Here is a 12,236-nt window from a genome sequence, read left to right as displayed (position 1 = left end):
AAAAAAAAAAAAAAAAAGTGGAAATAATCTAGCAGTTAAATAAACAGTTATCCTATGACCTAGCAACCAGATCTAGTCATGCCATCCAAAAGAAATAAAAATATGCCTTAATAACAAGGAACTTTATATTAGTTATTAAAAAAAGGTCAGCCGGGCGGTTGTGGCGCATGCCTTTAATCCCAGCACTTGGGAGGCAGAGGCAGGCGAATTTCTGAGTTTGAGGCCAGCTAGCCTGGTCTACAGAGTGAGTTCCAGGACAGCCAGGGCTACACAGAGAAACCCAGTCTTGAAAAAAGCCAAAAACAAACAAACAAAAAAACAAAAACAACAAAAACAAACAAAAAAACAAAACAAAAAAACAAAACACAACAACAACCCAAAAAAAAAGTCTAGCCAGGCATTTTATCTACACCCTGGCTACAGGAAATTTCATACAAATAATCACTACAGCATCATTTACATAAGCCAACAAGGAAAATTCCCAGTGGCTATCCAGTGGTAAATGTACAGACAGAACCAAGCATGACTCAAACATGAGCCTTGAGGACACTCTGCTAAATAAAACAATGCAGACAAACACTGCAAGACTTCATTTATGAGATGCATACAGGAGTAAACGACTGCTAGGGAAAGGTGAGTCTCTTCACAGTTGAGAACAATGTCTGCCTCATAGCTCCAAACACTTGAGAGGCTAAGGAAGGAGGATTGCCACAGTACAGGCCACAGTTTGAACTACAAAGTGAGTTCAAGCCACAGAATGTGATCCTGTCTCAAAATAATTAAGAACATAACAGCAAAACATGAGATAGAGATGGTGCAGTGGTGAAGAGCACTGGCTGTTCTTCCAGAGGTCCTAGGCTCAATTCCCAGCACCCACATGGCAGCTCACAACTGTCTGTAACTCCAGTTCCAGGGGATCCAACACTCTTACACAGGCACATGCAGTCAAAACACCAATGCACAGAAAATAAATTTAAAAATAAGTAAATAAAAAAACAGTGGCCGGAAGAATGCTCAGTGGTTCCAATCACAGGCTGCTCTTCCAGAGGATCCAGATTGGATTCCTGGTACTCAGTCAGCTCATAGCCACCTGTAACTGAATCCACAAGATTCAACAACATCTTCTGGCTTCCTTGAGCACCAGGCACACACACAACATAACATAGGCAAAACACTCAGACATTTAAAAAAAGAAAAAGAAAAACTAAAACAAACCAACTAACAAAACCCGTAGTTCTGGAGATTGGTTAAGCACCATTGTGAATATACATATTGTTACTCAAACAGTTAACATAATAAGTTGTGTTTTACTACTTTTTTTTTTTTTAATGCTTCAGGGTCTCACTAGATACTTCACTAAAATACTGAGAGTATTTACAGTCCACAATTGTAGACTGGGATTATGAGGAGAAGTATGTATTATTACCCTTTGTAAATGCATATACATGCCAGCTATGGTTAAAAAGGCCTAACGTCTCAGAACATGAGATGTGGAGGCAGAACTCTGAGCTGGATGCCACCTTGGAGTAGATGGTTATATTATGTGCCACTTTAAACATGACTTTAATTACAATTTTCCAACAGGCTAGTGCAATAGTCAAGTTCAAAAAAGTAGGTACTTCAGAAGTGCTCAAATAACTACTGTTTTCCAATGTATTTTTTAAAGATGTATTATCATTATCTTAAAATGATGTGTATCTGTGTGTTATATATAGCACATATTGAGTACAGGTACCCTCAGCGGGTAAGAGTGTTAGATTCCCCTAGAGCTGGAGTTACAAGTGATTGGGAGCCACCCTTTCAGAGTGCTGGAAGCCAAACTCAGGTCCATTCTAAGAGCAAGCAGTAGGCATCCAACCACCACCTGGCTTATCTATTTTTAGTACTTCTTTTATGTGTATGGAACATTGCTAAAGCCCCCCCTTACCACTATTTAGTTATTTCCCCTCTTGTGCCCCATTTTTCTTATATTTGTCCCCTTTCCTTGTGTAACTGCTTTCATCCCTTTCCTCCCAATCACTGCACTGTGGTGCTCGGTAGCATCCCTCTTCTCTGCCTAAAAAGGTAAAATCTGAAAGGAAGAAAGCAGAATTCATATTTAAGGTTTGCAATCCCAGTACCCAGAAGGGTGAGGAGAAGGATCACTGTTTAAGATCAGCTGGTTCTACATAGCAAGGCTACCATAGTCAGCAAACCAGTCAGGAAACCCTCAGAAGTTACAGAGGTTACTGCCTGTAGGAGTGCATCGCAGTCAATACCTCAGTGGGTAAAACTGCTCAATGCACAAGTGTGCCAACCTCAGGGTGACCTCTGGAACACAGGGTATAAGGAGACAAACTTCTGAAAGCTGTCCTCTGACCCCTGTAACTGTGGGCTCCTCTCCCCACAACACCCCTCCCGTCTCTGTCTGTCTCTCTCTCTGACTCAAACACACACACAAAATTAAGTTAAAAATTTATGAGAGCTGGGGATTTCAGATGGGCAGAGAAAAGCCCACACTCAAAACTGTTTCGCCATCGAATGGTGGCACACACCTGCAATCCCTAACCCAACCAGCAGGGCAGCCAGCCAAGTGGAAAACCTAAGGCCAGTCTGGACTATACACTAAGACTCCCCAAAAAATGTAGATGTGGTATCACCCTGGTTGGTGTCTATTTAGAAAGACTGAACTTTCCAAGTTCACTTAGAATAGATTCCATCACTAGCTCCAGACCCTGTGAGAAAATGACAGCCCTGTCTAAGCTCACAAACTGTCACAAAAGCCAAGGAACACCTGCTTGACCTTTTCAGAGTTTTACTACAGAACAACTCTCACAGCATGGTGGAAATTAAAATGAATTGGAATTATAAAATAAGTAAATATTAATGCAGATACAGTAACATCCCTAATACACTTATCCATGAGGCCATAAAGTGAGAGAAGAGAGGACACTTCAGAGTTTACCTTTTCTTTGTAGACACCTTTAACGACATCAGACATTCTATTCTCCAAAGCAAGTTCATCTGGCGTTCTTGATGAACTTCCAGGTAAAGGAGGAAAATTTGTAGCAAGTAAGTCAAACTTTGGTGTTGGAGCCTTTGCTTCAGTTGGTGCAGGCTGGGGTCTCTAAGAAACCAAACCATTAAAAGGGTCATTTGCCTAATGCTTTCTCTAATCTTCTGCCCCAAAAGCTGTGAGAAAAACAAGCAATGACTTCTGAAAGACAGAATCACCTTCCTATAAATTCCTTGTTCCTCACCTAAGTTGTTCAATCACCTTAACTTCCTCTTTTTGGCCCCTCGCCATTGCCCACAATTTTTTGCTTCCTAAACTACCCTCCTTTTGACAAAACTGAAAACAACAGCCCCATCTTGATCCTACTTTTCTCCTTCCATATAATCTGCAGATAAAATATCCCTCCTGCTGTAAAGCACGTTTGAAAATGCCATCCTTCCTTTCAAATCGACAATCCTACATACCCTCTGAGAGGCCTTACCAACTCATGCTTTCCGCACTGTTGAACAGACTCAGGCCACCCACTCTTGGCCAGCCAGCCATGCTCACTTTTTCCTAGCTCTGCGGTACCTTTCTCTTGCCTCTCTTCTTGAATCTAACAATCTTTCCCTAATCACTTTTTAATTTTTGGTCTCTCTTATTCTTTTCATAGCCCACCTGAGACATACAATCCATTCTTCAAGACATCAGCTACTATTTCCATGCAAGCAAGTGCTAAAACAAATTTTTTACTCTTTAGTGGTCATCAGTGATCAACTGTTCACATGCACAGGCAATCACGCATGCACATACAAACACACTCTCAAAATCATCCAAATGTTTTTATTTCAGGCTTTTAACAGAAAACAAAAAAACCTATTCAGATTTCACTTTGGGTACTTTGAACACATTGAACAATCCACCAGATTTCTCAGCTTTATTTCTAAGATCCCACTCTGGCATAAAGGCTCTCCTACTCTGTCCACTCTACAGCAAAGCATCTTTGTTTCTATTTCCTTCAAGACAACTTGAAAAATGTCAGTTTCAAAGGCTTAATGTATTATATCCCAAATCTACCTTCTTTTCCACTCTTTCTTTTTAAGACAAGGTCACGCTAAGTAACTCAGTCTGGCTTCAAGCTTGTTCCTTTTCTGTTTAACTCTCCAAATGCAGAGATTACAGTATGCACCAGCTGCCTGGTTTTTTGTTTTGTTTTGTTTTCCCCCTTCTTCAATCTTTGAAGGCTACTTCAGGATTCACAGGGAATCCTATAATGACATGCTAAAAACTAATCAGGGTCTAAAGCTTTCCTGCCTGCCTATAAATGGTTAAGTCATAAAAACCACTGTGAGTATACCTAAGCATGCTTGAGCTTGGGTTTGTTCCTTAGCAGGTTAATAATGTATAGTGATTGATATCCTATACACATGTGATCCAACATCCAGGAGGTAGGAAGATCAGAAGTTAAGTTCCAGGCCAGTGTGGGCTAAATGTAGCCCAGGCTGTCCTGGAACTCACTCTGTAGACCAGGCTGGCCTCCAGCTTAGAAATCCACCTGCCTGTCTCCCAAGTGCTAGGATTAAAGGTGTGCACCACCACTGCCGGGTGAGAAGTTTTCTTTTAAAGATTTAGTGTTATAATAAACTTCTAAGGTAACTACAGATGTGTAGTTACATGCCTGGCTTATATATTTTGTGTGTGGGGATGGGTGGGGCACGTGCACACTGAGGGCTGAAGCTGGAGATTCAGTTTGACCTGCCTGATCTGAGTACTGGGAACTGAACACAGGACCTATGGAATAGCAGTACATACTCTTAGCCACCAAGCTAACTCTCCAGCCCTTGTGAGTTTAAAAACCTAAGATTGTAAATGTAAGAATGAGTCATAGGGTGAGTGAGTTGGCTCAGTAGGTCATGCCCATAGCACATGCCACAAAAGCTTGACAACCTGAGCGCAATATCTGTCTCAATATCATATCTCTTGGTACTCTCTTTTCAACTACCAAAAGCTGTCCTCAGCACAAAGACAAGTTTTCAACATCTATAGAAGTTTGAGAATGTAACATGTCAAGACTGACAAAACCAATATAAATAACATTTACTGAACTTTATTTTTAAAAAAATTCCACTAGTAAGAATCTATGATGGGTAGATTTGTTTGTTTAAAGATTTATATGTGAACATTTGCCTGCATATACATCTGTGAACTATATGTGTATCTCATGCCTGTGGAAATCAGAAAAGGGTGGTGAATCCCCAGGAACTGGAATTACAGATAGTTGTGAATTACTGTGTAGGTGCTGGGAATTGAACCTGAGCTAGGAGGATGAGCAGTAATTAACCCCTGAGGCACCTCTCCAGCCTGCTCATTTTTTGAGAACAACAGGAGGTCTCACTTTGTAGTTCTGGTTGGTTTAAAACTTATATGCAGACCAGGCTGGCCTTGAACTCTCAAGAGACATCTAGATGCCTCTACCTCTTGTGTGCTATGATTAAAGGTGTGTGCCTACATGCCTGGCTATTGGTTTAAAATGATAACACAGGCTAGAATCACCGAGAAAACCTCTGTAAGCACCTGCCTACACCAGGCTGCTGTAAGTGATGTGGGAGACCTGTCCTAACATAGGAAGTCGCTTCTACTACTGGATGAGAAAGAAAGGCAAGGAAGAAGGAAAACTTCTCGGTTACCTGAACTTTACCTGGATAGTCAGCTCACCTGCCCTGTCTCTAGCTGCTGCTGTTTCTTTAGCTTCTTTGGCTTTCTAACGTGAGCTCAAGATGGCAGCTCTCAATGCCAGCTTTGGACTGCCTAGCCATCACTGTATACTCAGCGGCTACTGGGTTCTTGGCCTTCTCTAGAAAGCCATTGTTGGACTCCAACCATATTATATAAACTCTTTTAATATACACATGCTCCTTTAGAGAACTCTGACTAATACAGTCAGTCCTCCGTCACCTGTGCCTAGACCTGCAGAATGACCTTGTGCTTTGGCACCTAGCCCAGCTGAGGGCCCTGCTGTGTGCTGGCACTGGTTGCTAGAGGTGGACCATTAGTTGTGAACCTCTGAGGCTTTAGCCCAGCTCTACCTCTTCTTCTTCTTCTTCTTCTTTAAAAAAAAAAAAAAAACTTGGCTGTCTGGAACTTGCTATGTAGCCGAGGCTGGCCCTGAAAACTGTAAAGGCACACTGGCCTCTGGCTCCTGGTTTTTTGGGTTTTTTTTTTTTTTTGATTTTTAAGATAGGGTTTCTCTGTGTAGCTCTGGCTGTCCTGGAACTCACTCTGTAGACCAGGCTGTCCTCAAATTCAGAAATCTGCCTGACATGTGTGCTTGGTGACTATAGTAGCCAAAAGCCACCAGATCCTTTGGCAATGCAGTTACAAACTCTTGTAAGGAAAGTGTGGGTGCTGAGAACTAAACCTAGGTCCAGCAAAAGCAGCAAGTGCTCTTTGATGCAAGGACATTTTGCCAGGTCCCAGATCTACTTCTAGTCCTGTATCCTACCCTCAGCTTCCTGTGTGCCAAGATGTGGGGAGTCCCCGGCTCCATTTCCTATGGATGGATCCATCCAACTTCATTAAGATTGGTTCTCATTGCATTACTGATACTAACATTGTGAGCAACAGACGGAAACTAAGCATGGCATTGTATACCTTTAACATTAGTATTTGGGAGGGTAAAGCAGTGGGATTGAGTTGGAAACCAGTATGGGATATACAATGAGACACTGCCTCAACACAAAGATCCAGCAACAATATCCTGATAACCTTTCAAATTTAACTTCCTCCTCCCATTTCTTTTTAAAGACAGGGTCCCGCTATGCATCCCTGACTGGCATGAACTGCCTGCTTCTAGGAGCTGGGATTAAATGCATGCATCACTCCTGGGTCAAATTTACTTTTGTGTGATTATTTTTGATATAAAATATTAGCAATACAGCCCAAACTCCTAACTAGGCACACGGAAGTATATATTAAGTAGCCTTCAGATCAATCTAGGCTCAATTATCTTTTGAATACTCTAATCAAGAAAATAAAACCAGAAAGGAAAGACAGGCCAAAAGGAAAAGTAATTCTAAATGTGTAATTAAAGATAAAATACTTACTGGGATCCTGTCATCATCTCTTCGTCTTCGGCCTCTAAATAGAGTTCTCCTTTTAACAAGAGGAAGTATAACATTCTTAAAATAAATATGTCCTATCACAGATTTCTACTTGAATTATCTAAATTTTCAAAATAAGGGCTGTTCCTCCATATTATCAAAGAAAAAGTAAATTCCTTTGAAGAGATCTTGAGCTAATCCACAAAAAACTTCTTCAACTACAAGCACACTTTCCACATCAGAAGCATCTTAGCGTCTAATTCAAGCAGAGTAGACAAAACACAATTCCACTCTTACACCTGAGAAGTTGGAAGAAATGGGAACCAGAAGGCAGCGCTGGACCTTTAAGACCACCACTCTTAGGGAGAGACAACTGGACCCGAGAGTCGAGGCCAACCTAGTTCCTGCATGGCAAATTCCAGGCTAAGTATTGGTTAAAACCATACTTAAGTCAAACCAATAAACTCTAAAACCACTGATTAATAAGTTCAGTGGTAGGTTAAGTAGATGCCTGAGAACATCTATCTTTTCAAACTAAAACTAAACCTTCCCAAGTCCTATTAACTCATTAAAACAATGAATTCATTTAAGATAATCATATTAAAATAACAATAACAAAAAAATTTAAAAAAAATCACCAGATTGTTTAACACTCAAGATAAACATGTTATAATTAATTTTTTCTTCTTCTTGCTTTTTGAGACAGACTTCTCTTTAAGTGTCCTGGCTATATCTGTAGACCAAGCTAGGCTCGAATGCCTCCTGAATGATGAGATTAAAGGTGTGAGCTGCCAGGCCATGCAACTAAATAACTTTATACAACCACATTTGCTTACCTGCCTCTCCCAAAGTCCCCATTCTGTTCCACCTGTAAAATGGGAGCCTCCTTTGGAAGATAAGACTGTTCCTGATGCCCCGTTACTGCTGTGTTATGCCGTTCAGAAAGAAAGATCCTTGAACTAGATCTACTCAATGGTCCATCCCCCAATGACACAGAGCCTTCTGTTGAGTGCTCTGAACCACTGGATGACCGAAAATGAGGCTTCACACTAAAAAAAGACAAACAAAAAATAAATGTTGTATTTGTAATAAAAGGCAATGAAAAGAATTTCCACATCAAATAATATATCTGGAAAAACTTGGGGAAAAAAATCTAAACTTTTAGCTCAAGCTACTTCTGCCTCATTATTAAAAACAGTCCTGGGTATGGTGGCCCAAAGCTTTAATCCCAAGAGGATCTACGTAAGTCTGAGTAAATCCCAGTCTACAGGAAGTTCCAGTACAGCCAAAGCTTCATGGAGAGAGTCTGTGTCAACAACAACGAAGCCACAGTTAGGACTTTTGCTGGCATCTAAACCAACCAACCCAGCGACCAAGGACAGCAAGCTGTGATTTACTAATGATGCTACACCAGGTATCTGAGCAAGAGTGAAACACTAATAGGAATTATTGTATTTCTTTTTATATATTTACATCACAAGCATAAACTTGTAATTATCTGTAACATTAACTATCTATAGGAAAAATGTCTAAAAAGAATAGGGGAACTGGATAGTGGATGCACTTAATCACAATACTTGGTAGGCAGATCTTCGAGTTTGAGGCCAGCCTAGAATACAGAGCAGGTTCCAGGACAGCCAGGACTACACAGAGAAACCCTGTCTCAAAAAACGAATAAGAAAAGAAAGAAAGAAAGAAAGAAAGAAAGAAAGAAAGAAAGAAAGAAAGAAAAGAAAGAAAGAGAGAGAGGGAGAGGGAGGGAGGGAGAGAGGGAGGGAGAGAAAGAAAGAAAAAGAAAGAGGAGGAAAGAAAAGAAACAGAAAAATATCTTATAATAATGAAAATTACAGCATATTCTTCAACAGGAATTTAAAAATGGTTACTTCAGGGCTGGTGAGATGGCTCAGTGGGGAAGAGCACCGACTGCTCTTCGGAAGGTCATGAGTTCAAATCCTAGCAACCACATGGTGGCTCACAACCACCCATAATGAGATCTGACGCCCTCGTCTGGTGCGTCTGAAGACAGCTACAGTGTACTTACATATGATAAATAAATAAATCTTTAAAAAAAATGGTTACTTCATCTTTCTGAAAATAACTTGGTAAGGTGAATTACAATGTTTACATGGAGTTCAGAAACTCATATCACTATGCATTGTAACAAGGGTAATACATAAGTTTACTAACTTTAAATAGCTCACGGATCTCATAATCTTACCAAGAAGGACTTAATCACAGTCCAGGCAACAGAAAAGAAACAAATAAAACAAAACCAACCAACCAAAAACACAAGAAATAAGAGCAATAGAAAGGAGCAGTGAAAGCACAGTGGAAAAGCGCCTAACTTCTGAAAGTTAGTCCCACCCTCTCTGGGTGGGGTTCTTCTTAATCCTCAACAGGGTGTCAAGAAGGAATAGAAACATTGTAAAAGTGCTAAACTAGACATGGTAGTGCAGGCCTATAATCCAGGAATCTGAGAGGTAGATGAAAGAGAAGTAGGTATGTCTCTGAGATAAATACCCTGCCTGAGAAAAACAACAAACACAAACATACACATAAAAAACAAACAGGCGGTGGTGGGAGGCAGAGGCAGGCAGATTTCTGAGTTCGGGGCCAGCCTGGTCTACAGAGTGAATTCCAGGACAGCCAAGGCTACAGAGAGAAACCCTGTCTCGAAACAAACAAAAAAAAACAAAAACAAAAAATGCTAGTGCGTACCTTTAATCCCAGCACCAAAGAGGCTGAAGCCAGCCTGGTCTAGAGTTACAAGACAGTCATCTCCCTCTCTTTTTCCCCAGGGGAAAATGAACATGACAAAAGTATACATAAGCTCTCTAACCAGCACTCTGACTGAGTGCTGGTTAATAGGGCATGTGCCACCACCACAACCATTTAAACAATAGTTTTAAATGAAGTGGTGACTTTATGTTGTAAAGTGATAACATTGTTACTCTTAAATTTACTTAAAAAGATAAGAGTACCAACTGCTCTTCTAGAGGTCCTGAGTTCAAATCCTAGCAACCACATGGTGGCTCACAACCATCTGTAATGGGATCTGATGCCCTCTTCTGGGGTGTCTGAAGACAGCAACTTACTCATATACTTAAGTAACTTTACTTAAAAAGAATAACAAATATATATATATGTATTTGTGCTTATGTAGGAGCTGGCTTAGCAGGTAAAAGTCTGATCCTGGAAACCCACACATCCAGGAACTAAAGATGTGGTAGCATCTATAATCCCAGCATTCCTTTCAAGAGATGGGAGGCAGACAAGAGAACTGGCCCAAGGGCTGGCAAGACTGGATATACACAGTGGTTAAAATAAGAGATCCTGCCTCAAAAAGGTGGAAGGTAAAAAACTGACTTCTCAAAGTTGCCCTTTGACCACCACCCTCCTCGACCCCACATGCAAGCCCACACACATACACGAAAATAAGAACACAATAAAACAATATATGGCTGAGCAGTGCCAGAATTTAACCCCAGCATTTAGAAGGCAAAAGCAGGTGGATCTTCTTTTGTTCAAGGCCAACCTGGTTTACAAGAGAGTTCCAGGACAGCCAGGGTAACACAGAAATCCATCTCTTAAATCAAAACAGTGTACTCATGGTTATATACATCATGCGTACACTTATTTTATTGTGGAAAGATTAGCACCCCGGGCTTTAAGCAAGTTAATACTACCACTAAGCTACATCCCAGTCCTACAGGTCTGGTTTGTTTATAATTTTTATTATTCATGTATATGGCTACATGTATGTTTGTGGTGATCAGAAGAGGAGGTCAAATCCTCCATAACTAGACTCATGGATAATTGTGAGCCACCATGGGGGTGCTGGGAATCAGACCTGGGCCCGCCAGAAGAGTTTGTGGTGCTCTCCAGGGCTAACCCAACTCTCCAACTTCCCTGGCAAGGATCAGTACTTAAAATTCTATGTGTGTGTTGGATAGGAAACTCTGTTCTCTGTTGGTTATGTGCTTGCCTTATAAGCATGCGAGCCTGAACTTAATCCCCAGAATTCATATTAAATAAACTGGGAGTAGAGAGATGGCTCAGGAGTTAAGAGTACTGATTGTCACCGAGGAATGGTGACGCACGCCTTTGGTTCCAGCACTTAGGCAGAGGCAGGCGGATTTCTGAGTTCGAGGCCAGCCTGGTCTACATACAGAGTGAGTTCCGGGACAGCCAGGGCTATATAGAGAAACCCTGTCTCGAAAAAAAAGAAGAAAGAAACAAGAAAAAAGAAAAAAAAAAAAAAACCAAAACAAAACAAAAACCCAAAAAACAAAATGAGTACTGATTATCTTTCCAGAGGACCCAGATTCAATTCTCAGAGACAGTGGCTCACGGGGACACCATGCCTTCTGGACTACTCAGGCAACAGCAGGGAAAGTGGTCAAACACCCATACCCATAAAATAAAATAACAAAATAAAAGACTAAACAGAAACCACTAAAATACTCACCCCTTTATATCTATTATTAATTCTGACCACAAGGCATCTCTAAAATTATAGACTGAATAATTCATGCACCTTTTTAAAATAAAAATTAACAAACATGGGGCTGGAGAGATGGCTCAGTGATTAAGAGCACTGACTGTTCTTCCAGAGATCCTGAGTTCAATTCCCAGCAACCACATGGTAGCCCACAACCATCTGTAATGGGATCTGATGCCCTCTTCTGGTGTGACTGAAGACAACAGTATGCTCACATAAAATAAATAAATCTTAAAAAAAAAAAAAAAAATTAACTAACATACCAAGTCTCCGGACAAGAATAAAGTGATTCCTCAAGAATTACTGTGAACTGTTTAAAATAAACTTCAGTTGTTACTTTTTGATCTTACCGATTTTTTTGGAATGGTCGGCCCATATTCATAGCAGCAGCATTTGTTTTATAAGATCCTGGTGAACTAAAGCCATTCACAAAACTACCATTGGGAAAGGGAGCCTAGAAGAAAATGTTAATATTTAATGGTAAGGGTAAGGTACTGTCAGAGAACTCACTCACTTCTGCAATGCTCACATCACATTATTATTATAACACATCACTAATCATTACAGATAAAACAATCTTTCATGGCAAAATTTTACAACTTATAGTTATTATTATTATTATTATTATTTTTTTTTTTTTTTTTTTTTTTTTTTTTTGGTT

General features: G+C 40.4%; 1 protein-coding gene across 5 annotated transcripts in view; it reads right to left on the bottom strand.

The window, feature by feature from the left end:
* Positions 1-12,236, bottom strand: part of Larp4 (La ribonucleoprotein 4) — a 48,080-nt gene that overhangs the window by 5,145 nt on the left and 30,699 nt on the right. For 2 of the 5 annotated variants that reach the window (XM_031355726.1, XM_031355736.1), the window contains exons 10-13: positions 11,926-12,029; positions 7,911-8,123; positions 7,078-7,126; positions 2,945-3,106 (exon numbers count right to left, since the gene is read on the bottom strand). In XM_031355726.1, coding sequence (XP_031211586.1) covers positions 2,945-3,106; positions 7,078-7,126; positions 7,911-8,123; positions 11,926-12,029 — 528 coding nt within the window. The remainder of the gene's footprint in view (positions 1-2,944; positions 3,107-7,077; positions 7,127-7,910; positions 8,124-11,925; positions 12,030-12,236) is intronic. The other 3 variants (XM_031355744.1, XM_031355762.1, XM_031355754.1) reach the window with 3 other exon arrangements.

The sequence above is a fragment of the Mastomys coucha genome, unplaced genomic scaffold (assembly GCF_008632895.1).
Source record: "Mastomys coucha isolate ucsf_1 unplaced genomic scaffold, UCSF_Mcou_1 pScaffold11, whole genome shotgun sequence".
Lineage (NCBI taxonomy): Eukaryota > Metazoa > Chordata > Mammalia > Rodentia > Muridae > Mastomys > Mastomys coucha.
The sequence above is the reverse complement of the archived record's forward strand: the minus strand, read 5'-3'. Positions and strand labels throughout refer to the sequence as shown.